The sequence below is a fragment of the Hylobates moloch genome, unplaced genomic scaffold (genome assembly GCF_009828535.3).
Source record: "Hylobates moloch isolate HMO894 unplaced genomic scaffold, HMol_V3 SCAFFOLD_8, whole genome shotgun sequence".
NCBI lineage: Eukaryota > Metazoa > Chordata > Mammalia > Primates > Hylobatidae > Hylobates > Hylobates moloch.
The window spans coordinates 111,739,429-111,766,384 of NW_026652283.1; the positions used below are offsets into that span (position 1 = coordinate 111,739,429).

Below are 26,956 nucleotides of genomic sequence, written 5' to 3' on the forward strand. Positions count from 1 at the left end.
AGGTCGAGCCTAGTTTATCTCCCTGGGGTTCTAGACTCCTTTCCACGTTGTATCTCAAGCTCTAACAGCTGGAAAGCTACTTTCTTTAACCTTTAATACACACTTGGCTAGTAAACTTGCTAGAAGCATGAAGATAATACAGACTGCGAATCAGCCCTTATAAGAGACAATCACGACTCCCTACTTGCAGGCTTCCGCCCTGATAATTCTGCAACAGCCCCACCTTTTATACGCCCCGCGGTGCGAGGCCCCTCGGCCTGCAGGTGGCTAGAGGCAAGCAGGAGGCAGATCCCCCACCTACCGCGGCCCGGCCTGGGCCCCAGCGCTGGCTGCGGCGGAGCCCCGGGCTGCTGCGGAGACGAGTGTGGTCCCGGGACGCGCGGTGCAGCCAGGTGCGCAGGCGGCAGTGGCAGCCGCGGAGCCCCGCGTCGCACGTGGCAACAGGTGCAGCGCTGTCCCGGGCGGGCGCCGCGGGGCGTGGGGCGCGTCCGCACTTAGCCCGGGAGCGCGCGGAGCGTCGGGATTGGGACCCGGGAGCGCGAGCGGAGGGCGGGAGCGGCCGAGCGGAGTCCAGCGCCCCGAGGTACGGCCTCGCACGTCATTCAGGTTCCCCGAGGGCGGCCCCCTGGGACGGCGGCTGGCCTTGGTCTCCCGCAGCGAGCCGCTGGAGGGGAGCCTTCGGAAGGAGCCGCCCCGGCTTGGGGCGGGAGGCCCGAGTACGGCTATTTACAAGTTTCCCGAACTCCCCGCCCTGCTCCACCCCCTGGCGGCCCCGGAGGCGGGGAGGCGGGGAGGCCGGTGCTCCGGTTCCCGCCTGGTAGCCGCCGCCGGCGTGGGGTGGTGCCGCGCCGCGCGCCCCCAGGTGCAGGCACCGCCCCCGAGACCTCCGGGGCGGGTTCGCGGCGACCCCGCCAGTGGTCCAAAGGGCGCCCGCGCTCCCCGCCTTTGCGTCTCTGCTGCCGGAGCGCTTGAAGGAGCTGCGGGTAAGTGCGCGATGGAGTCTGTTCCCGCTGCCCCGCGGCCGAGGTGGAGAGGGGACAGGCGTGCGCGCCGCTCAGGGTGACCGGACCGGTCCTCGGGGAGGGGGGGGGGCGCTCCAGGAGTCTGGGGGCCTAAGTTGGTGGGTAAAGAGGGCGGCAGCGCCGGCGGAGCGGAGGCAGGTTTCACGTGGGCTAGCGCAGAACCTGCGGAAGGGACGGATGCGGATCTCGTCGCTGTCACCTTGAAATTGACCGAGGGGCTTGACTGTGAACTCCTTACGCCGCCCACCCGGGCCCGGCGGTCCCAGCCTTCTCGCTGGGCCCCTTCTCAGCAGAAGCAATAAGGGCCGAAAAAGTGGGTGGAATAGGGTTGCTGCAGGTCCCAAAGACCCCTCGCGGCGCCTCGCTACTTTCTGCAGCTCGTTTGCATTTTTTCACGCTCTAGAAAAATCTACTCTTAATTAAGGTGGCCTTATTGAGTACTCTGTAGTGCTTAGTAGACTTAGGTGTTTACTGACGAACGTTTTTGGTTTTTGAAGACGTACTCCTTTCTACCAAGTTGTTTGTTGATTTTGACTTGGAGTAATTTGGGACTAGGAAGGAAGAGGTTAATTTTTCATTTAGCCTGCGTAGTTACACATACTCTGTTAAATACTGTTTATTTGAAGTAGTCAGTGTTCTAAGAAAGGAAATCCAGTGTGTTTTGTTTGTTTCAGTGAAACCAAAGTCTTTGGCAAAACGGTGCGTGAAAGCTTTCAAGTTTTGCCAGGTGCAGGTGATCGGAAGTCAATCATCACTAAATCACAGCGCTGGGGCTGGAGGGTGGGAGTGAGGGTGTTACCAGTGAATTTCAGGAGGAAGGGAGGCAATGCAGGAGGGAGGGGATTAAAAAACAGTCGTTGCTTCCTGGGAACCAGTGACCTCTTTAAGGAGGCTATATACAAGATAACTGTGCATGGACAACTTTAAAAGGAACTGCATAAACGGAATTGCAATTCTGTAGACAAATTTCTTTTTCAGGGATGATTAGAGCAGGAAATGATGCATAACTTAAATTAAAATGATGAAGTCCCATTAGTACAGTGCTTTACAGTGTAGAAAGTGCCGTTACCGATTTTTTTTCATAAGCAATATATTCCATTAGGAAAGCTATACAAAGAAAAGATTAGAACTACGTGCTTATCCTTAAAACCAAAGCTAAAAAACCTTAGAAGTGGAATTTAGTTTAATATGTAGTTATTTACGTAACTTGCACCACCTTTTTTCACCTGTTCTTTTTAAAATCAGGTTTATGAAGAGAAAATAGTTCTTGGTAGATCTGCTTGGTAGAAAATCATGCTTTGAACAGGACCTTTTAATTATGTCAATAAGTTAAGGTTACATTTTGGAGTATAATAGGATTATAAAATTCTAGATAAATATCTTATATTTTTTGGAAACTAACCTGCAGGTATTATACTCAAGCATTTAAAAAGCTTGTTACTTAATAGCCCTGTTCTGTTAACCCTGTTTGTTTTGATTTCAAAAGTAATTCGTGCTTGCTGTATAAAAATAGGTAGATTGAGAAAACTGAGTTAAGCAATTTCAGCAAAGATAATCATAGTTAATATTTAAGAAAATACTTGTTAATATATATAAAATTTTCTTATAGTTATATAGTTTGTCTAAATATACTATTGCGTGGAGGTTTTTTTCTGATTAATGTATCATGAAAAATTTCCGATGTCATGAAATGTTCAAAAATCTTAGTGGCTACTTAATATTACATTACATAGATGTATCAAACTGGTTTTCATTTATTTCCAGTTACTATTACTAAATATACTTTTGCAACAAATACCTTTTTAAAACTTTATGTGCAGGGTTAATATCCTTAGTGCCCTTGAAATACAGTTGATGGTTGGAAGATCTCCTCATACATATTGACCATTTGCTTTCCAAAAAATGTTTAATCAAATTATGTTCCTACCAGCACTGTGTGAGAATACTGGTGTTACCGTATTCTTGTCAACATGGAGAATCATCCTTAAAAGGAAAAAAAAAAAATTCTTCCCAGCTGTATAGGTGAGCAGTGCTTTCTCTATATTTAAACTACAATTTCTTTGATTACAGATGATTTGAACACCAAAGAAATCTAGTTGTTTTCCATTTTGAAATTTAACATAGTGCCAGATTTTTCTCCTGGGATATTAGTATTTTTCCGTTAATTCATAAGGGCCTTTTATGGATTGATAGTAAATCGTTGCCATCTATATTGCACATACTTTTCCCATTTTATCTTTGCTTTATATATTTACCGTGGTTTTGACATAAGTTTCTTTAATGTTAATAAATCTGTTGACTTTCTCAAAACAGAATTTTTAACACTTCTAAATCTTAGCTTCAGAACTGTATGTGACTGTGGTAGAAGATTTAAAAAAAATTTTCCAGCCGGGTGTTATGGCTCACGCCTCTAATCCCAGCACTTTGGGAGGCCAAGGTGGGCAGATCAGGAGGTCAGGGGTTCGAGACTAGCCTGGGCAACATGGTGAAACCCCATCTCTACTAAAGATACAAAGAATTAGCCGGGTGTGGTGGCATGCACCTGTAATCTCAGCTACTTGGGAGGAGGCTGAGGCAGGAGAATCACTTGAACCCGGGAGGCAGAGGTTGCAGTGAGCCAAGATCACTGCAGTGCACTCCAGCCTGGGTGACAGGGCAAAACTCCGTCTCAAAAAAAAAAAAACCCAAATTCTGAATTAGAATCTTTTCAAATTCATTACAAGAACTTCCATATCCTGGAGTAGAGACTGTTGCAAAACTAATTGCATTTGTTGATGAGAAGCCTTTGGGCCTGGTATATACTATTAGGAACAACATTCTTTGAAATCAGAGCAGAAAGTTTTAAATCCCAAAGACTGAATGTTTTTCAGATCTGTTATTCTGTGATTATACAAAGTAGGCTCACACTCCATTTATTTTCAGTAATGTATTTGTAGTATCATTTTGCCAGATTCTTCTTTTTATAGTCATTATTGTGGTTTCATATGGACTTGTTGATAATGAGTATTGTCTTGATATCCAGAGAAATGTACTGTATATGTAGTTAAAAAATTTCCTGGATTAATTTCCAACACTGCTACTCAGCAAAGTATTTATTTGGGGGTGGGGAACACGTCTTCCTGATTTCTCAAAGTTGAGTTATTTCTCTGTGTTGTGAAAGCTTGAATATGCCCTGAAAGGTCTCACTGAAGGAAGTGCGTTCTCCATCAGAGCCTGAGTCCCTTTTATTCCCCAAGCTTAGAGCGTAAGAGTAAGCAATAAGACCATATTTGAGCCATAAGGATGAAATTGGAGTTCAGGATCTGTGTGCTTAGGGGCACTTAAAAATGGCCTCAGACTTTCCCTGGAGGAAGGCAGGCCCCAGAGGGAGGTGACCACTTAGCAGCGGGTACAGTGGTGACTGTGGCGTCCTGAGAAGGAGGATCAGTGATTATACCCCACGGGAAATGAAGGACTAGATGGGATGGTATGAACTCAGCTAGCTTGAAATCTGGCCCCGAAAAGCCTGCTTTCACCAGGGAGTCTCTATACCTGGTTTAGGATGGTCCAGTATAACCAGGAGTTGAGTTTGACTTGTAATTTCTTCTTCTAACTTTTTATTTTATTTTTTGAGACGGGATATGGCTCTGTCACTCAGGCTAGAATACAGTAGCATGATCATAGCTTACTGCAGCCTTCACATCCCAGGCTCAAGCTGTCCTCCCGCCTCAGCCTCCTGAATATCTGGTACTACAGGCATGTGCCATCATGCCTGGCTAATTTTTGTGTTTTTTGTAGAGACAAGGTTTTGCTGTGTTGCCCAGGTTGGATTTGAGCTGCTGGGCTCAAGCAAATGCTCCCACTTCAGCCTCCCAGAGTGCTAGCATTATAGGCATGAGCCACTGCCCCCAGCCTAAACATTTTTCTTTCTTTTTTTTTTTTTTGAGATGGAGTCTCACTCTGTCTCCCAGGTTGGAGTGCAGTGGCTGGATCTCGGCTCTCTGGGAACCCCACCTCCCAGGTTCAAGTGATTCTCCTGCCTCAGCCTTCTGAGGAGCTGGGATTACAGGCGTGCACCACCGTGCCTGGCTAATTTTTGTATTTTTAGTAGAGATGGGGTTTCACCATGTTGGCCAAGCTGGTCTCGAATTCCTGACCTCAGGTGATTGCCTACCTTAGCCTCCCAAAGTGCTGGGATTACAAGCATGAGCCACTGTGTCCGGCCTAAAAGTCCGGCCTAAAAATTTATTTCTAAACCAAGTTCTGTAGATGATTGCCCTGATGATGGTTATTTATTTATTTTCTTAGAGAAAAATCCCTCAGTAATCTTTGAAATTACTCTTGGATATGGGGCAGTTTTCCATGATGACATTAATCATGACTTTTTCTTGTTCACTTGGCCTTAGAAATGGTAAAAAAGACTGCCATTTTGGAGGTGACAAATTTGGAGGCTCTTTGCCATTTGGATACATAAGATAAAACTTCCTTTTCATACACTAGAAGCAGATTGGCAACTTATGATTGCCCCGATATATAAATGTTACATAATCAAGGAAGAAAGGGTGGGTTTTCTCAACAAATTTAGGGTGTAAACAAGGTCAAACTTGGAAGTGCTTCACTTAAGTAAATAGCGTTCAAGTACTCCAGATGTATTTGCATATAAATCTCGGTTACAAAATAACTTTGTTCATTAAAGCTTAGAATTCATGCTGTATATTGTAAAGTAATAAAAATGTATTTTTTCAAAGATAAACTGCATTTAAATCTTGCTAGCAGGCCCCTGTCTAAATTAAGAATGTTCTTGTCTGCACACTGGTTACACATCTTTTCATTCTAACCTAGAAACTTTATTTTGAAATTGTAAAATTAAGTAAAGGTAGTCTTAAGGTCACTTAAAGTTTCTGATGAGGAAACATGTTTACTTTTGGAGTGGCATTGATGAGAATCTTTTTGAGCAGTGAAAGAAGATGAAGTGCAGGTCCTGAGTTTCTCAGACTAGTTCCGAAGGGCAAAGAGTGTGCAAGGAGGCTGCACCTCTGCGGGGTGGACTTTGCCCTGAAATTGCGCTGATTTCAGATTTCTCTGAGGTTGTGTGGAGCGGAAGGGGAGGCTTGACAAGCTCGTAGGTTTTCCTTAGACTTTAAGCTCCATACTGAAGAGTAATAAAAATGTGTTTATTTAAAAATGAACTGCATTTAAGTCTTGCTAGCAGGCCCATATCTAAATTAAGAATGTTCTTGGGGCTGGGCGTGGTGGCTCATGCCTGTAATCCCAGCACGTTGGGAGGCCAAGCCGAGCGGATCACTTTAGGTCACGAGTTCTAGACGACCCTGGCCAACATGGTGAAATCCCATCTCTACTAAAAATACAAAAAAATTAGCTGGGTGTTGTGGTGGGCGCCTGTAATCCCAGCTCCTCGGGAGGCTGAGGCAGGAGAATCACTTGGTCCCAAGAGGCGGAGGTTGCAGTGAGCCGAGATCGCTCCAGTGCCCTCCAGCCTGGCCAACAGAGTGAGACTCTGTCTCCAAAAAAAAAAAAAAAAAAGAATATTCTTGGGCCTGGCTAAGTGGCGCACACCTGTAATCCCAGCAATTTGGGAAGCCAAAGCAGGTGGATGACCTGAGGTCAGGAGTTTGAGACCAGCTTGGCTAACGTGGTGAAACCCCATCTCTACTAAAAATATAAAAGTAGCTGGTGTGGTGGCGGGGGCTTATATCCCAGCTACCTGGGAGGCTGAGGCAGGAGAATCACTTGAACCTGGGAGGCGGAGGTTGCAGTGAGCCAAAATCGCACCACTGCCCTCCAGCCTGGCCAACAGAGTGAGACTGTGTAAAAAAGAACAAAAAGAATGTTCTTGTATACACATTAGTTACGTAAATAAAAGTAAGAAAAACCACACATTTTACCCTCATTCTAATCTACAGGCTTTATTGCTAGGACACAGTGTGAACTCAGCTAAAGGGAAGAACAGACTAGGAAGAGATCAGTCTTTCAGGTAAGATGTATTGGAAGAGGTTTTTAAACCATTAAATGACCTTATTCTTTTAAATGCATAAATGTGTACCTTATAAGTAAATTGTGTCTTATTTAAGGTTGATGCAGAAGAAAAGAAAATTAGTATTTAAATTTGAAGACTAATCAAATATAATTATTCTGATCTTTTACTGTTAACTAAAACATTTAAGGACATTTTGTGTCCTAAAATGACATTGAAAAGGGAATCTTGGGCAAGACTCATACTTATCAGGAGAGTAGGAAGAAGAGGCATAACATACATTCTTGTGTAAATAATGTTTGTGACAGTGTTCATTAAGTCTTGACTGTTGGGTAGTTAGCTTATCTTTTATGCTTTTTGTACATTGGAAACATGGTAGTATTTAACTCAGGCATTATTTACACATATACCAATCTGGATGAAAAGAATCAGTATTTCTTCACATTATTTCAGATAAGCAGTTCATAGGAGGTGTTGAGCAGTGTTCAGTGACAAATAAGAAATTACCTTAACGTTTATTTTATAGATTTTTGCATGATTGTTAGCAGTGAATGATATGAAGTTGAAACTGCATGTCCTCGTAAAACATAGCTCACTTGGCTAGCTTTATGGAACGAAAATAGAAGCCAGCAGAGATATGAGCAGTTTCTGGTATGACATTGAAACATAGACGTACCCCCTTCCCCTGACCTCTGTGTCAAGGTGGTTGAGTCATATTTCCCAGAATTCTGATCAAATTACCTTGCACTATTAAAATCTTATTTTTTATTATACCGTAAACTGCTACACTGTAATCATTTCGTTGTTAGTCAAATTACAGAATTGAACCATATTTGCTTATTACTGTGACTCTAGGCCAATAGGCTTTAATTGAAGTGAGGATTGCAGAAGTCCTACTTGCTGATGGGTCAGAATAGGGTAGAAGGATATTAGAGAATGAGAAATGGATTTAAAAGGGCTGAGCCATGCCAGGACCTAGCTACCAAGAAAAATTCACATGTTGTATTAGATCCCCAATCTAGGCCACACATACAGAACCAAGTCGTTTATACGTAGTGTATAGTTAGGCTTATATTTTCATGTCAAATGATAAATAAAAAGCATGAGTAAAAATCTTCGCTGTTAGAATATTATGTTTGATTTTTTTTCTTTTATCTTTTTTTTTGAGACAGAGTTTTCCTCTTGTTGCCCAGGCTGGAGTGCCGTGGCGTGATCTTGGCTCACTGCAATCTCTGCCTCCTGGGTTCAAGCGATTCTCCTTCCTCAGCTTTCTGAGTAGCTGGGATTACAGGCATGCACCACTACGCCCGTCTTCATTTTTTATTTTTAGTAAAGACAGGGTTTCACCATGTTGATCAGGCTGGTCTCGAACTCATGACCTCAGGTGATCCATCCGCCTTGGCCTCCCAAAGTGCTGCGACTGCAGATGTGAGCCACTGTGCCAGGCCTGTGTTTGGTTTTCATCAGCCTCAGCCATTTTTGAGCACTTTCTATGGGCCAAACACTGTGAGGTAGAAGATTTAAAAAAAAGAATTTGACCTCTTTTCTTGGAGGAGTCAGAGAAACCCCAATGATTGTGAAAAGTGCAGTTTTGGAAATGTTAGTAAGTGTTTGTGTTGCTCGAAATATTCTCCCAGGTTGTTAACGTTGGGCTCTGCGTTAAAAATTCCACCTGCTGTCTTCACCAAAGTTTGGTCCCATAGGTTGTATTGACATTCTTGGTTGTATAAAGCATCCTTATCCTTAATCGTGCTTACCCTTTTCCTTCTCACGAAAAGGATTAAGAAGGAAAATACTTAGCACTGCACTCTTTGGCATCTCTTAATTTCTCTCAGTGAGAATCTTTAGTTACCTTTTCCCGTGTCTTTTTGCTACATCTTGTAAGCTCCTTAAGGATAGGGTCTAAATCTTCGGATGCTTGGTACATTTTTACTTTTATAATTATTTTTCCCAGATGTGGTCTGGAATAAATCGTCTAGAGCTCTGATGGCATGGGAATTTGAAATTCTTTTGTCAGATAGTCACAGCTACTGGAAGGTCTTTTAAACCACAGGTATTCATTTCCTTATTGCTTTTCTGTGCTTTCCTCCTTACCCTCTCCTCTCGCCCTCACCCCTCATCCAGCATTTCATACTCAGCAAGCACAGGGAAGGTAGCTCACCCTCAGTCTTGTGTCCGACTGAACGGCCATGGCTTTGGGAGCAGAGCATCAGAGCTGGAAGGTGCTGAGTTTCCTGATGCTTCTGAGTTACTCTTTTATTATGAAGAGTCAGTTTCAGAATATCTGGCATACTCATGTGCAAATACATGTATGTAATTGATTCCACTCATGATTTATGACATTCTCTATTCGTGCAGACAGTCGCAAGTTGACAGTTTCTCATGACTAGGGACTTGGGCTGTTTTCTGTTTAGAGAAAAAATGTATGTACAACTTCAAGAGGAATTCAGATAACTTTTCAGGCTGCGAATGTTCTTTCTCATTAAATCTAATAAGATTTGTGTTTCAGAGTAGTTTTGCATTTATGTAAAACTTTTCAATAGTTCTCTAGACTTGCTGGTTATTGAACTTGATTTAATGCTGTGAAGAAGTATTTTCTGTTTAATGTTAAAAAATGGTTTTGCTTTCAGTTTTTTTTTTTTTTTTTTTGAGACAGACTCTTGCTCTGTCTCAGGCTGGAGGGCAGTGGTGTGATCTCGGCTCACTGCAACCTCCGCCTCCCAGGTTTAAGCAATTCTCATGCCACAGCCTTCTGAGTACCTGGGACTACAGGTATGCGCCACCGTGCCTGGATAATTTTTGTATTTTTGGTAGAGACAGGATTTCCCCATGTTGGCCAGGCTGGTGACGATCTTCTGGCCTCAGGTGATCTGCCCACCTTGTCCTCCCAAAGTGCTGGGATTACAGGCGTAAGCCACAGTGCTCAGCCTTCTGATGTTGCTTTATAGTGTTTTTAATGGCTAATGGCACCTGTGCAAAGGGATTTACTTACTCTTAATTTGAATTTAAAAGGGTAGGGTCAGTTAATGAAACAGGAGGTAAGAAAAATCCTACATTTCTGTTTCTATGAGAAAACCTAAACCATTTTATATTGCAGATAAGACTATTTTGTTGGAAAGTTCTGGTTATAGCTTATTAAGCTGAACATTTACATATGTATAACCTTGTAGATATATAATCAAATGAAAACTATTTTCTCCTTATATAGTGTGAGTTGTTTTGATCTTGAATGATTAGCCCTCCATCCTTCAGTGCTAGGAACTGCTTTTCTTCTCTCCTTCCTCCTGTTTTTATTGAATTTGAAATAATAAATAGAGGTATTTCACCATTTAGCTAGATTTTGCCCACCATGACATCCATTATGAAACCCTGGGGATATACTTTATTATAGAATTGGAGAAACGTAATGGGTATCCAGAACATTTGGTGCAGTAATGTCATAGAGAGTGCACAGGTAAAATTGGGTTCGTGTCTGAGATTTTCCTATTAGCCATGTGACCTTGGGTGAAATTTCATTACCTTTGCTCCCCAGTTGGCTCATCAGGACACTGGGAGGTGGGGGTAGTACCTTTATCTCCTGGGGTTATTCTGACACAGGTGCCAGGTATATAGAAAATGATCAATGGGTGCTAATAACCTTCCTTTGTCTCTAATTTTAAATTAAATCTTCTGATTCATAGATAGATGTTTCATTTAATTTCTGCTGCTTAGCCTTGGAGGTTTTGCTTGGATCTGCTGGTGCTGTCTTTTGGAAGTTAAATTCTAGGCTCAGGAGGCTGATAACTTTCCCTCTTCCTTAGGAGGAATTGATTTGTACCAAACATTGGAGATTGTTTATTCTCAGTCTCCAGCTTTGTCACCTCTTGTTTTTCTTGAAAGTTTAAGTCTAGAGAGCTGCTGATATTCCATTTGAACTGTATTTTCAAAAAAATCAAAGTAAAGTCTGTAAATTGTGTTGCCTGTTTGTTACCAATCAGCACATTCGAAAGACAATTGAGTCATCACTTTGAACTAATCTTGGACTTGTGGATATTACAGTACTAAGGTTCCCTGTTCTAATTTTTCACCGGTAACGTAGTCCAGAATATTTGTATTTTAGAGTTTCAATTGTAAAATGTTACTATTAATATACAGTATTTAAATATAAAAGCAATTCTGTATTTTCATCTTTTAAGCATAGTGAAACATTAATTCCGTATGTTTGTGGCAAGCACATTGTAAATATGATATTAAGAACTGATCACATCAGCCCTGTGGTTGGGCAGAGCAGGTCATGAGTGCTCTCTTTTATACTGAAGGAGACGGGGGACCAGAACTATTTGGATAAATGTTTTGTCTTATGGAGAGTAAGTTATGGAAGTGGGACTGGACTTGCACCGGTCGATTCCCCACACCCAATATGATACTGTTATTTGACTAGTTTTAATGCGAGTGGAAGTAATAAGTTTGTGTTGCCAGGATTTTCTATACGTTGATGCTGAAATGGGGTAAAAGTTCCCCCCGCTGTCCCTACCGATAGTTTGCTTTGTCACCCAGGTTGGAGTGCAGTGGTACGATCCGGCTCACTGCAACCTCCACCTCCCGGATTCGAGCGATTCTCCTGCCTCAGCCTCCTGGGTAGCTGGGATTACAGGTGCCTGCCATCATGCCTGGCTAATTTTGGTATTTTTAGTACAGATGGAGTTTCACCATGTAGGCCACGCTGGTCTCGAACTCCTGACCTCAAGTGATCCACCTCCCTTGGCCTCCCAAAGTGCTGGGATTATAGGAGTGAGCCACCGTGCCAGGCCAAGTCATGCAGTAGTTTTGATATGTAAAATTTCAAATGACATAGCTGAGAATTAGTTTATTTTCACATTTTCTAATCACAGAACATAAAGCCGAATGTTAAATGTTGTAAGCCGTTCAGATTAGCACAAGTGAAAAATTGACAGAGATCATTACAATCATGAATTCCGCTTACATAGGACTTTATAGCTTTCAGACTGCTTTTTTCAATAAGTCCTAATAGAACTCTATAGAAACAGTCATTTGAATAATTAGATTTTTTGTATCTCACTTTATAGATTACCAGTCTGAAGTCTTATATGCTGGATAGAAACTACTATTTTTTGTCCTGAAACTTTTTTTTTTTTTTTTTTTTTGAGATGGAATCTTGCTCTGTCACCCAGGCTCGAGTGCAATGGCATGATCTTGGCTCACGGCAACCTCCGCCTCCTGGATTCAGGCAGTTCTCCTACCTCAGCCTCCCGAGTAGCTGGGACTACAGGCGTCTGCCATCATGTCTGGCTAATTTTTCGTATTTTTATTAGAGGCGGAGTTTTACCGTGTTAGACAGGATGATCTTGATTTCCTGATCTTGTGATCCACCTGCCTCGACCTCCCAAAGTGCTGGGATTACAGGTGTGAGCCACCGTGCCCAGTGGAAACTTTTCTTAAAAGTAGAAATCTTGAATTTTGTTTCCTTACTGTAAGCTACAGAGAGGCAGGTAATTAGTGGAGGAAATGGAGGTAATCCCAGATGGAAACTGAAGTAGGAGGTGAGGCCAGTGTCAGAACTGGGAAGAGATGAATGCCCTCACAAAACCACCGTTTCAGCTGAATATCAGTCATGATTTTTAGCCCTAAAAGTCACCAGTTCTCTATTTCCAGATTGTCTTCTAGGGAATATATAGTGTTAGGACTGTATAAGTAGTCCCTGTTTGGAGGTTGGCTCTTGTTGGGGGGCTGCTGTGAGTTAAATGTGTATATACAGTCACCTTCTGTTAAAGAACTCTTGCTAGCAGAAAGCCTAACATAGGTAATCATTTTCAAGAAAAGGGTGCAGGAAGTCGATGTTTAATAAAGGTTGGGAGGTATAAGGTGAGGTGCCAACTTGCGTAACTACACACACATTAAGACATTTTCCATTTGGTGTTGGCATGATTCAAATGGAAAATTATTTCCTTTCCACCAAGTGGACTTTGGAGAGAGATAACAACTCTGAAGTTTCTAAACAAGGAAATGTTCATGGTCATTTAACACTTTGGGGTAAAGATTTTATATTTCAGCTGTAAACTCTGCCCTGCCCGCGTGATCTACCCCCACATCCCTCAAACAGTCTGAGCTACCTTTTAGGTAGCTTTTAAAAACTAACTGCATATAATTTAAAAACTAAAAGCGGCCGAGTGCAGTGGCTGACACCTGTAATCCCAGCACTTTGGGAGGCCAAGGCGGGCAGATCACCTGAGATTGGGAGTTGGAGACCAGCCTGACCAACATGGAGAAACCCTGTCTCTACTAAAAATATAAAAGTAGCCAGGCATAGTGGCTTATTCCTGTAATCCCAGCTACTCGGGAGGCTGAGGCAGGGGAATCGCTTGAACCTGGGAGGCGGAGGTTGCTGTGAGCCGAGATTGTGCCCTTGCACTCCAGCCTGGGCAACAAGAGTGAAACTCCGTCTCAAAAAAAAAAAAAAAAAAAAAAAGACAACTAAAAGCATGCACAGTCTGTACATCAAATCATTTCTTTAGCGTAACTGTACAGTCTTTGAGAGTGCCTTTGATAAGCCCTGGGTGTAGATGGTGGTTTTAATTATTTACTTCTATACAAATAGCTCATTGTATAAAAGTAAATACTTTGGACCCAGTACTATCCTGAAACTTACTGTTTTGCCTCTTGTACTTGTTTACTGATTTTCATGAAAAAGGTTATTTTCTGATGGAATTTTGAAAATCATCTACAATATGTGATATTTAAGAGAGCAAGGACTTTATTTTGTTCCTTCCTCTGGGATGAGTATTTAGAATTATGCTCTTTATTTGTGTTCAATAAACTGTTGAAGGAATGTTGACTGAGATTGAGAAATATAGTTGAGATTCTCAGAAGTCCTTTGGGTTAGGCTGCAGGCAGCTGGCACATGATCCTTCCGGACCTGCTTTTCAAGGTGGTTGTTTAGTCTGTGGCTGTTGTACCCTACTGCGTTGTGGCCAGAGACCTACTTTAGTAGAAGGTTCTAGATGAGTATGTTCAGGATGTAACAGTAAAACATGAAATTCTGAGTAAAGAGACAAAAATGGTAACTAGAGCTATCGTCAACATTTAAGGGTTTCAGTTGGGTAGGAAGGATTACTTGGCAAGCAGATTACAGAAAAAGAATGCGGAAAAAATGTGTAGATTCCAATGAGAATTCATGAGTATGTCTCAGAGTACACACTGCTGTTCACTACTACGTGATCTTTGAAACAATTTTTGAAATAACATTAAGTATCATGAAATGCAGTGCACCTGGTTAAGTGTGCAATTATATGAGTTTTGACAAATACACATTGATGTAACCATCACACCAATCAAGATTCAGAATGTGTCCATCACCCTAGAATGTCTTTTTTATTTTTTTTGAGACGGAGTTTTGCTCTTGTTGCCCAGGCTGTAGTGCAGTGGCGCGATCTCGACTCACTGCAACCTCCGCCTCCCGGGTTCAAGCTCTTCTCCTGCCTCAGCCTCCCGAGTAGCTGGGATTACAGGCACCCGCCACCACGCCCAGCTAATTTTTTGTATTTTTAATAGAGATGGGTTTCACCATGTTGGCCAGGCTGGTCTTGAACTCCTGACTCAGGTGATCTGCCTGCCTTGGCCTCCCAAAGTGCTGGGATGACAGTGTGAGCTACTGCGTCCAGCTAGAAAGTCTTCTTGACTGGATGAATAAGTTAGTGAGCTTTGGTCATCAGAAAAGTGAGGATGATAATAAGGCTTGTTTTACAAGGTTGTTGGCGTAACAGTAGCAATGTACAATTGTGTATTAGAAAGTTTCCAAACATTTTATTTAACTGTAAAACGGCCCTGTGAGATGGATTGTTGAATCAGTTTTTGTCCATGAGGAAAATGAGGCCAAGAATATTTTTGGCTTGTAACAGGCCACGCAGTTTCTGAGTCAGTTTAGGAGCTCGTTGATAAACGTATGCTCCTCATATCAAGTGGCTATAGGGTCCGTAGCTGCGCAGACCTACCAGGTGTTTGGGTGATTTGGTTCTTGTGAGAAGGAAAGTGGAAATAGATCAGGATTACACATTGGAGTAGAGTTTAATGTCCATTGCTGCTATTTATTAACTCTGTGTTTTGAGCAAGGTACTCAACTTCTGGAAACATCAGGTTTAGCATCTTAGAGGAGGAGGGACGGGGAATATAACTGTCATGTGACCTGTCTGTCCCATGGGACTGTCTACTGGGAGGACGACTGTGGGAACACTGTGGACTTTGAAGAGCTGTGCACTGATGTCGTTATCTTTACCCATGGTGGGCGCTGTGGCCTGTTCCTCATCCTGGCCTCACACACTGTGCTGGCCTGGAGTGGAGCAGTGGAATTGACAGGGTGTCAGGGAGTGGTGGCCCCTCCTTGTCAGTCCTTGGATGTGCCAAACAGTGTGTTTACACAGCGCTTTCTCTCACCAGCCCTTATGATGTCTAGAAGCTTCCGATCGCTTTTCAGCAATGAGGTCAACCTCACTCCACAATGCTTGTCAAGTGTACTAGGAAAGAGTCTTTTTAAAAAATTCTACTTTTATTTTCTTTCTGAAATGTATAGTCATGATACAAAACAGTATGTGCTGGTTTGAGGTGGATGAGGTGCCGTGGCCTGAGCGAAAGTCTCTTGTGATAAAGTGCTACCCCTGCAGTGTGTTAAATGTTGGTTGTTAACATAGCACCTTAACTCTTAATATTAAATGTGAAACCCAGCTCCTTCATACCGCTCGGGTAGATCCATTTCTTCCAGCCCCAGCCAGTCTCTAAACTACAGAAGCAGGTGGGACACTTACACATTGTGACCCCAAATGAAACTTTATTTCTTTATAACCCAACTGCCTCACACATCCTCATTTCTCCTCACTTGTGGAGAACATATAATGTGGCAACCTCGAGATAACTCAGTGTTTTTTGGTTTCAAACAGTCACTTGCAGGTAAATATCTACTTGAGGATTTTAAGTGTGGTCAGTTCACACTTCCTATCTGAGGCTCTTCTCTCCTCTGAAGGATGGATTTCCTCCTCCCTCAGCGGCACACCCGCTTCTGAGATGGTGCCTGGGTCCTTGAAGAGCTTTTACCTGAGATAGTGCCTGGGTCCTGGAGGAGCTTTTAGCATCATGGCAGCGGGTGAGGGTTGTCTGGTGCCAGGCACTGCCTTCCAGACCTCTCTGGCCTCTTCGGAAGCAGCTCATCGGGGTTGGTCTTTGGGTACCTCTGTCCTAGGCTTTTGTGTGGTTGGTGATGTGGCTTCCATTGCAAGAAGGGTCAGAATACACTGACCCTTCCTTGATGTGTTCTAGGCTGCCTTTTTGTTTGTTTGTTTTTTCCAGAGATGGGGTCTCGCTCTGTCACCCAGGCTGGAGTGCTTTGGCACAATCTTGGCTCACTGCAGCCTCTAACTTCTGGGCTCAAGTGATCCTCTGGCGTCAGCCTCCTGAGTAGCTGGGACTATGGGCATGTGCCACGACGGCTGGCTAATTTTTAAATTTTTTAGGGACAGGGTCTCACTGTGTCCCCCAGGCTGGTCTTGAACTGGGTTCAATAGATTCTCATGCCTTGGCGTCCCAAAGTGCTGGGATTACAGGCATGACCCACCGTACCTGTCCTTAGGCCTTTGCTGATCCATCGGCCCTCTCAGTGCTTCCCTTGGTGTATTTCTTTCTCTCCTGGTCTGTTGCTTTGATCTTCGCAGAGGTGAGAAACTGCCCTCCAGATCTCACCACTGCCTTTCTCATCTACAGAGATCACAGGTTCCAAATGTGCATCTGTGACCCTGGGGTGCCTGGTGACAAAATGTTGACTTGAACACGGTGAGATGGAATAAAAACACAATGTACCAAGATTTTCATAAGGCTAAATGTATATTACCTAAACTAAAGGGATGTTCTTTATGCTGCGGTTTTGTACCCCCTTCACTTTTTGTGTTAAAATAATGTCTTTTTATGATGTGTTGGCAGTAGTACAAATTTTGTCTGAAGTGCCCTTCATGGCAAAATTAAAGCTGACATCCCCATGCTGTCTCTGCAGAGTTTTGGAGCGTGGATGTCACGGGTCCATAAAATCTGAAAGGCTGAGAAGCACTTACCTGCCTATGCCTTAGTCTCAGCTCAAGCTTTATTTTCTTCTGGAAGTGACATTTCACTGTTTTCTCCGTATCTGTAACAATGGAGCCTATTCTCTGGGTCCCTTTAGCCTCCAGTCGCTTCTACCTTTGCAGTTTTTGTAATTATTTACTTCTACATTTTTGTCTTCCTGGCTGAACTGTAGGTTCTTTGGAGGCTCCTTGAAGGCTGGGACCATCTTGTTCAGCATTGTGTCCCCATCACCTAGCAAAGAAGCTGGCGTGTGACAGAGGACCTAGGAATGTTTGTTGCATGAATAAAAAGTTCTTGTTATACGTGGGGCGTAGTGGATCATACCTGTAATCCTAGCACTTTGGGAGGCTGAGGCAGGTGAATCACTTGAGGCCAGGAGTTCAAGACCAGCCTGGCCAACATGGTGAAACCCCGTTTCTACAAAAAAATACAAAAATTAGCTGGACATGGTGGTGCATACTTATAATGCCAACTACTTAGGCAACCGAGGCCTGAGAATCTCCTGAAGCTGGGAGGCGGAGGTTGCAGTGAGCTGAGATTGTGCCACTGTACTCCAGCCTGGATGATAGAGCAAGGCTCTGTGTCAACAACAAAAAAAGTTCTTCTTGTTATAAAAAGGTCACTCTGTAACAGGGATAAGGAAGCTGACAGAGTGGTGTGAGAAATGCCCCCATTCTGTAGCCACAGAACTTGTCAGATACTATTCTGCAAGGTATTGTATACATTCCTCTTTTTGTAGCCAGTTGGAACTCTGAATATAGTAAAAATTACACAGCGATCATTTCATTCTTGAAAGTCTCTAATATGGTGGCTCATGCCTGTAATCCCAGCACTTTGGGAGGCTGAGGCAGGCAGATCACCTGAGATCAGGAGTTCGAAACCAGCCTGGCCAATGTGGTGAAACTTCATCTCCACTAAAAATACAGAATTAGCTGGGCATGGTGGTGTGCACCTGTAATCCCAGCTACCTGAGAGGCTGAAGCTGGAAAATGACTTCAATCTGGGAGTTGGAGGTTGCCGTGAGCCGAGATGGTGACATTGCACTCTAGCCTGGGCAACAAGAGTGAAACTCCATCTCAAAAAAAAAAAAAAAAACAGTTGTAAGAAAATCAGCAGGGTTTAGATTGCCAACTAAAACGTCTTACATTGATGTAGCAGCAGGGAATAGGAGTATTCGCAACTGTAAATGTGGATTCAGTTAAACCGCCCTGCCATTTTGCCTATAACAGCTAAGCTATAGGAAGTTAGTATCAAAAGGAGAGATGTTATTTTATTTAACTTATGATTAAATACTTTACACAGAGTTGAAATCTTTTGGAGAAAGGCATGAATGGATACTGAATTATTTGCTTTTAAAGCATTTGGGGGCTGTTGAATTCCACAAATCTCAATTGGATGAGTGTGGGTAGAACATTTCTCTGCCATCTCTCAGTGGAAATCTTCATTGCATTCATCTCTGCCTTTAAGCTCTGAGTGACCTTCATGTCATCGGGGCCCACAGGTCTGTGGGAATTGGAGTGGTGGGCCAGGCCTTGGTCACTGGCATTTGTTAACCACAGCAGAGCCTCAGATTGCCGTTAAGGATGGAGTCTGCATGTTACTGAATTTTTTTTGAGAAATTATTGCTGGGGGCCCTTAGTTGGTGTCTGTCTTGCTTGAGCTTCAGATACCAGTGATTGTAAAGGCCATCACCAACAGGCTGTCAGACCCTTGGAAGTCAGACTCAAGGACCGTCTTCATGGAGCCTCAGGCTGAGTCGAACACATTAGCCACAGGAATACAAAGCTAAACAGTGCCCAACTTGTGAATTTCCACATTCTTCTCAGCACAACAGCATGCGCTTTGCATATCTTTTTATTTAAAAAAAAATTACATCATCTCCTCCTCCATATCTAGTGAGGACAGATTCTAAGGCCTGGTATGCTCCCTCTTCCTACACTCCCATCTAAGAAAGGCAAAAAGCGGCCAGTCCTGGAGCACTGGGACTTTGTTTTGCTTATGAGGATAAGAGAGGGAACTTGGCTGGTCCATGTTGTATTCCTTTGTTTTCCTGGCACACCCCCACCTATAGCAGTGTTTGGAAAATTCCAACTCCAGAGTGGATGGAATGGAGAGAACACCTCACTCACCTTCACAGCCAGAGACTTCACTAGGCAGGTGCTTATTGTCAGAGCTAGGACCAGTGAGCAAATCCTCTTTATTTCTTGGAGCTGTAGCTCAGAGTCAAGCCAGGTTGCCTTCTCAAATACAAAGGTCAACATGTTATCCTCGTTGCGTTCTTAAGGGTGTGTGTGTGTGTCTGTTTTGAGACAGAATTTCACTCTTTTCGCCCAGGTTGGAGTGCAATGGCACGATCTTGGCTCACTGCAAACTCCGCCTCCCAGGTTTAAGTGATTCTCCTGCCTCAGCCTCCTGAGTAGCTGGGATTACAGGCGCCCACCACCATGCCCGGCTAATTTTTGTATTTTTAGTAAAGATGGGGTTTCACCGTGTTGGCCAGGCTGGTCCCGAACTCCTTACCTCAGGTGATCCACCCACCTCTGTCTCCCAAAGTGCTGGGATTATAGGTGTGAGCCACCATGCCCGGCCAGGTTTCATAAGGTCTTCATTTAATGTTACCAGTAGAAACCTGGGGATCAAACATTTTTTACACCATAGACTTGTGAGTTCAGAAAAGATGTTACAGTTCTTTACAAAATCCAAGTTAGGGATAAAGAAGAGGGATCAGTTTTGATGTCATGATGGCCTTGGTGGAAAGGTGTGTTATGAAATACATAAATGTATTTTCTCTGTATTTTTGGTTGTACTGTCCCATAAAACTTCACTGTTAAAACATTTAAACCTAATTTGAGGGTCTTATGCTTCATTTTAATAGTGAGATGGAAAAACCAATCAAATATTTATCTTGAATGTGTAGTTCTTAAAATTCAAGTTATTTTAGTCTTCTTTCCTAGAGGTGTAGCAGAAGATAAGATATAGTTTTAGCATCAGATGTATGTAGTGTTTCTGGTAGAGCTTTTCCAATTAGAAATGATACAGTATATGGTTATGTTCATAAATAGCACAAGGGAATATTTCACTTACTACACCATCTTGGTATGCTGTGCTTTTTTTGAAAGGTGACTGACATTTTTTTTTGAATATTTTTATCAATACCTTTTCCCAAAGCTGTTAGACACATCTGAAATCTCAGTGTTATGAATGGACATGACATTTAAGGGAAAAAATAAATCCTGTCCTTGAGATGTTTTAAATTTCCTGGCTAAAATCCATGTGTGAGTAGTATATCTGTGTGAGCTTTGATTTGTTAGCCCCATAAAACCACGGACTTGCCCATTTGAAATGGGAGCCCAGCCTTGGGTCTGGCCAACCGAGGGCCATCGGGTTGGAGGGCGCTGTTCTTTGGAGAGCCTTCATAGCACTTAGGACCCAAGACTTGCTGTGTTAGCAGTGGAGTGTTGCTAATCCCACAGGGACCTGCCTGGCTTCTGAAGGGTTTCTCTCTAAAGGCTGCCTCATGATTATCTAGGGCCAAGTTAGGAATCAGAGGGGCTGCCAGCCTAAAAATAGCCACAGCCTGCAAAGAGGGACCTCATGGCACAGAGCCACTGCTGCCTTCCTGATGCCAGAAGTTGATCACATGATGGGGGCAGGAGGCCGTCAAGCAGGAAAGGGGTGCTGTCTAAAGACAGGTGTGGCCAGTGCCTGTCTGGGAGAGCCAGCATTTCTTCTTGGCTTGTGTAGAGGGACGTTAAAGTCTTAGTGGTTGATTTAAAAAATTTTAGAAATGAAAGTAAATATTGAAGTTACTCTTTTTATGAGGCTAGGCTTCCTGGGATATGTTTCTGGATAATTCTAATTTGTAAGAAACTCTTGTGTTTAATGGTAATCACTGTCATTCAGAGGAATCGAAACAGTAGCGTGTCTTGTTTCCTTATACTGCCTTTGAACACAAAGTGAAGGCTTGTTTCAAAACTTGCAGACAACAGGCCATTTAAACAAAGACTACACATTTTAAGTTGAAATTTAGGGGAGGATTATTTAACATTCTTACTAATAACTCTTTGGTTACAATATGGTACAAATTGTATGTTGAAGTCATATGGGCTGGAAGAAACTGTGATTGGAAATTGAGACAAAATCTTTTCAGAATGGTGGCTGTTTGCTGATTGGCTATGAGATATTTGAAATGTGGTATTTCATTTAGAGACTCCTTTGTTCCATTTTAGGTGGAAACAGACCACTTGAGAAGTTGCGCAAGTAAATAATCAGTGGTCAAAAAGCAGGCGCGCTCTTATTCCTTGAAGCCTTCGGGGTAATTGTGGAGATCTGATTAGATAAGGGCAGATAATTCTGTTTGAACACCTATTGATTTAGGGATGAAGTGTCATTGATGTTCAGAGATTCTTCCACAGCCCCTCAGGATTGACCATGAAGTGTAAGCTGTGTCATCTGATTTGCCGTGGCAGTGAGCACTTCCTTGCCTTTGATGATTCCTCACGTCACCTTTTGCATAAAGATTAGTCTGTTGCTAATTATTGTCTTAGGTCACTGGGTCCCTCTTTTGTATTAGGTGTGATAGGAGGCCATTGGAAGGCTTGGACTGAAGGACAGCAGGAACTGAGTACAATTCAGAAGGATGACTCTGGTTGCTGTTTTGAGAATGTATTGTAAGGGGGCAGGGGCTCATGATTTGACCAGTTAGTAGTCCCAGAGAGAGATAGTGGCGGCTTGGGCCAGGGTTAATAGTGAAGGTGAGGAATGGTTGCATTTGAAATGTATTTCGAAGGCAGTGCCTATTGGAGTTGCTACTGGGGAGAGAGGGAAAGAGGCAGATTATTGCTGACTCCTAGGTTTTTGGCTTGAGGTACTTTCATGGTGTCTTTTACTGAAAACAAGGAACACTAGGACAAGAAGGAAATGGGCAGGGGTCTGGAAGCCCAGAGTTCCCTTTTAGATTTGAAGCTTGAGATTGTATCAGACTGTTCTTGCGTTGCTAGAATGAAATACCCGAGGGTGGGTAATGTATAAAGAAAAGAGGTTTAATTGGCTCATGGTTGTGCAGGCTGTACAGGAAGCATGTTGCTGGCATATGCTTCTGGTGAAGCCTCAGGCAGCTTCCAATCATGGCAGAAGGCAGCAGGGATCCGGCATGTCACATAGTAAGAGCAAGAGCAAGGGGACGAGGGAGGTACCACACTTCTTTTTTGGCTGTCCCTTGTGGAGCAGGGCTAAGCCATAGGAAGTGTGCCCCGAGTCGGCTGCCACACTGTCTCAACGACCAGATGTTGCAAGAACTCACCCCCTCTTATGGACAGCCCCAAGGCATTCATGAGGGATCCGCCCCCATAACCCAGTCACCTCCCACCAGGCCCCACCTCCACCACTGGGGATCACATTTCAACATGAGATTTGGAGGGGACACACATCCAACCCATGTCAGAGATTCCTGTTAAACATGTAAATGGAGATGTCACATTGACAGTTGAGAATTCAAACCTGGAGCTTTGGGGAAAGATCAGTGCTAGAGATGAGCATGTGGGAACTGTTATCAGAGTGTACTTGAAATAAGCGTGAGTGATGGAAGAGAAGGAATAAGGGGCTGCCCCTGCCCCCCTCCAGCCCTTGGAGGTTGATCAAAGAAGAATGTCTCAGAGGCATTTGCCAAAGAGAAGTCTGTGAGTTTAGGAGGAAAACCAAGATAGAGTAGGGCCTGTGAAGCCAAGTGAACGAGGCCTTCTTCAAGCTTGATTCCCGTAGTGTGAGGAGGTTTTGGTTTGTCAAACTGGGACTATTTTGTCCAATTTTTGGTAAGAGAGAGAGTGAGTGAGTGCAGTTATCATTTAGAAATGTTGATAAGCTTTAGGAAACCTTGTTAAATAAATCATGGCAAATTCAGCCAGAAGTAAGAACAAATACAACAAATCTTTTAAACACCAGAACATGAGTTTTAGTTTACCCATGGGCAGCCTCATTTCAGGGAAGTACATACATGTGTTGATCATTTTTGAAGTATTGACAAGGATTGGCGGAACGTACTCCTTGACGGTCCCTGAAATCCAAAACACATCATTACATCTCCTGGTCGCTGTGTTTAGGCTGTTTTAAAACCTTCATTTACTAGGGCTTCTTAGGTAGGAGGCCCTAATCCTTATCACAGCAAAATACTAAACTATAACCACCGTTTACATGTTGAAACAGTTGAGTTGCTGTTAACTACTGCTGTAATGACGTATTTAGAAACCTTTCCAATCTCTGCCTCCTTACCTACTACTTATTCCTGAGGTCTAAGCTTGTGTGACTTGTTCAGAGAGGCCTTCCCTGACCCCTACTCCCATAATAGCAATCAGAGCATCCATGCTTTCCTATGTGGCCTGTAGTTTGTTTATGTAGTTATGTCTATTTTTTTGTCTGTTTTATTTACTCTGTACTAGCTCATAGCAGAGCATTTGGCATAAGATGGACACTCAGTACGTTTGATGAATGAGTGTTATCCAATATTATAAAACAGACACCTTACAGGTGCCTCAGTAGCTTTGGTTTGGTGTCTGAGCTCAGTGTCTTCTTTATTTTTATTTTTATATATTTTTGGACATAGATTCTTACTTGGCTAGCCAGGCTGGAATGCAGTGGTGCTATCTCAGCTCACTGGAACCTCCCCCTCCGGGGCCCAAATGATCCTCCCACTTCAGCCTCCCAAGTAGCTGGGACTACAGGCACCCACCATCATACCTGGCTAATTTTTGTATTTTTTTGGTGGAGACAGGGTTTCAGCATGCAGCTCTTGAACTCCTGGGCTCAGGTGATCCGCCTGCCTCCTCCCTCCAAAGTGCTGGGATTACAGGCGTGAGGCACCGCACCTGCTCTCCTGTTTAAGTCTGGTTTATTGAGGTATAATTTACATATAGCAAAATTTGCACTTTTCGGGTGTATAGTACAATGAATTTTGACAAACGTGTAGCTGTGCAACCACCAGCCACAATCAACAAAATAGATTTTCATTATTTTAAAGTTTCCTTGTGCCCCTTTCAGTCTTTGCCCATTCTTAGACAAACACCAATCCTGTTCCCTTAGATTTGCCTTTCCAGAATATTTTATAAATGGAGTTACACAGTATGGAGACTTTTGTGTGTGACGTCTTTTGCTTAGCGTATGTGTTTGAGATACATCTGTGTGGTTTGTGTATGAATGGTTTACCTTTCTGTTGTGGAGTGGTATTTCATCAGATGAATGTACCACAGTTAAAAAAAATAATCTACCAGTGATGGACATCTGGGTTATTTCAAGTTTTCGGCAATTAGATTTTTCTTCCTAGTTTAATAACACAGACAAGATAATAAAATGGCATCAGTAACCCGCAGCTCCATACCCCCACACACATCTGTTTTTATTTTCCTGTGTTGCTTTTTCTACGTATTTTACATAGCAGAAATCATAAAACACAGAAATATTTTTCCCGGTTTTGTAAACTGCATAATTTATAAATAGTTGCATTTTATTGAATTACTGTACTGTGGTTTTCTGATTCCTTGTCAACATTTTCATCATTTCTAAGTCTTCACAGATGTGGAAAATATAGTGAAAATCTGCTCAAATATTTCCTATTATAAATTTCTGACAATAGTTTCTTGAGACTCTTAATTGAAAGTCATAAAAATTCAAGCAAATAGGGGCAAAAACTGGATAGATGTGATAAGGATATGGAGTCTTTCTAAGAACTTAGTATCTGGCAGGTTCTCAGGAACCAAGTCAGTGAGGCAATCTAACCCTCACTGTTTTTCATTTCTGCTCCTCTTGGTACGTTGGTCCCATCCATGTCTCTGTAGAGATTTGCTTTCTCTGCTTCTGGATGTGTGGAGAAGGTGGCTGATGCACAGCACCTGGATTCATGTTCTTTAGTTCCAGAGACACACTGTACCTGACCATCTTTTTATTTATTTATTTATTTATTTATTTTTTCTTCTTTTGGGACAGTGTCTCGCTCTGTCACCCAAGCTGGAGTACAGTGGTGTGATCTCGGCTCCATGCAGCCTACGCCTCCTGGGTTCAAGCGATTCTCCTGCCTCAGCCTCCAAGTAGTTGGGATTACAGGTGTGCGCCACCATGTCTGGCTAATTTTTTTTGTACTTTTAGTAGAGATGGAGTTTTGCCATGTTGGCCAGGCTGGTCTCGAACTCATGACCTCAGGCGATCCAACCACCTTGACCTCCCAAAGTGCTGGGATTGCAAGCATGAGCCACTGTGCCCGGCCCTGACCACCTGTTTCAAATCCAAATGCTGGGGGTTGGAAAATTGCATACTGTTAAAGTGTCTGCACGAGGGCTAATTCACTAGTTTATTTAGTGGAACACACCTCAGTGAGTAGGAGGGGCTGTGTTCAGAGAAGGGGGGTTGTTGTGGGCTAAGCCCACACCCAGGTCTTCCATTTTAAGTAAGATACCATGAAATCAAGTCTTATAGCTGTTGAAATTGCTCTCCGAAAGCGCAATTAAAATTAGATCTTAAAAAGAGGAGAGAGTCCAGGGAGTATTACACATCTATTTCCTTAAATTTGTATTTAGATATGAAAATAGTTGTTAATGGTGATTAAATATCACTCATCGTCACCTATGAGTAATGTTTAATGGCAAAGAAAATCTTATTTACAGTCAACATTTATTGAATGCTTGCTTTATGTAAGCCTTGTATCTGAGAGTTAGTTTTTTTTTTTTTTTTTTTTGAGACAGAGTCTCACTCAGTCACCCAGGCTGGAGTGCTGTGGTGCAGTCTCAGCTCACTACATCCTCTACCTCCCGAGTTCAAGTGATGCTGCTGCCTCAGCCTCCCAAGTAGCTGGGACTGCAGACATGTGCCACAATGCCCAGCTAAGTTTTGTATTTTTGGTAGAGACGGGGTTTCACCATGTTGGCCAGGCTGGTGAACTCCTGAGCTCAGGTGATCCACCCACCTTGGCCTCCCAAAATGCTGGGATTACAGGCGTGACTGCGCTCGGCCTCGTGTCTGAGACTTCTGTGTATTGTCTGTAGGTCTCTGCAGGGATTGTTACCAGGATCACCCCCGCCCCCACCGTCAATACCAAAATCTGAGAATGCCTAAGCTCCTTATATAAAATATCGTAGTATTTGCATATGAACGACACATCCTTCCATAGACTGTAAATCATGTCTGGGTTACTTTTAATGCCTAATGTAAGTGCTATGTGAATGCATTTATACTAGTTATGTTATACTGTGTTTTGTATTGTTATATTGTTTTTTCTCCTGACTGTGTTCAATCTGCAGTTGGCTGACTGTAAATACAAGCAAGTTTAAGAGACCATTCAGCACCACGCTGCGTTCTGAGGTTTGTTTAACCCTGCAGAAGGACCTCCTTATTAAGTGGGCTTTGACTGGGAGTGTTCCATGAAGAGGTAGTTCTGTCATTCTTTGCCTGCAGATGAGACCAGCGCTGGTGCTGAATGGCCTGGTGGCCCAGTAGGAACCTAAGCACCTTGACTTCACTCTGAAATGCCTGCGTAGTCATGCGACTCAGTATCGGGCTGTGTGTCTTGTGGTCACTTTTATTTTTAGGCCCCCACTGGGGTCACGCAGTTTGGCCAGGCTGCCTCACCAGGAGACTGTACCTGAGCTCTGTTTGCCTAGTGTCTGGTGGCCATGGGTCCAGATGTTTGTCCTAGTAATTTATTCTAAACAGCTACATCGAAAACATCATTCTCAGCGTACTTGCTGTGGTTACTATGATAATTCTACTCTTGTATGCTATAATGTCTCTTATGATAGTTAAGTTAATAGAGTGAGAATTTCTTTGAAGATTTTAACAAAGAACTTGCAGACTTAGGAAACTTGTTCGTATGTACACATGG

The 26,956-nt window shown here is 43.1% G+C and overlaps 2 protein-coding genes across 4 annotated transcripts in view; one reads left to right on the plus strand and one right to left on the minus strand.

Moving 5' to 3' along the window:
• Window positions 1-16,191, minus strand: part of LOC131384059 (nascent polypeptide-associated complex subunit alpha, muscle-specific form-like) — a 35,549-nt gene extending 19,358 nt beyond the window's left edge. The window contains exons 1-3 of the mRNA XM_058442816.1: window positions 16,078-16,191; window positions 815-1,112; window positions 302-722 (exon numbers count right to left, since the gene is read on the minus strand). Of these exons, the coding sequence (XP_058298799.1) occupies window positions 302-722; window positions 815-1,112; window positions 16,078-16,191 (833 nt within the window). The remainder of the gene's footprint in view (window positions 1-301; window positions 723-814; window positions 1,113-16,077) is intronic.
• The window catches only part of MTUS1 (microtubule associated scaffold protein 1), a 158,739-nt gene continuing 132,298 nt past the window's right edge, over window positions 516-26,956 (plus strand). For 2 of the 3 annotated variants that reach the window (XM_032162387.2, XM_058442159.1), the window contains exon 1: window positions 516-583. The gene's annotated coding sequence lies outside the window, so the exon portion shown is untranslated. Of the gene's footprint in view, window positions 584-901; window positions 984-26,956 lie in introns of those variants that run through there. The other variant, XM_032162386.2, reaches the window with a different exon arrangement.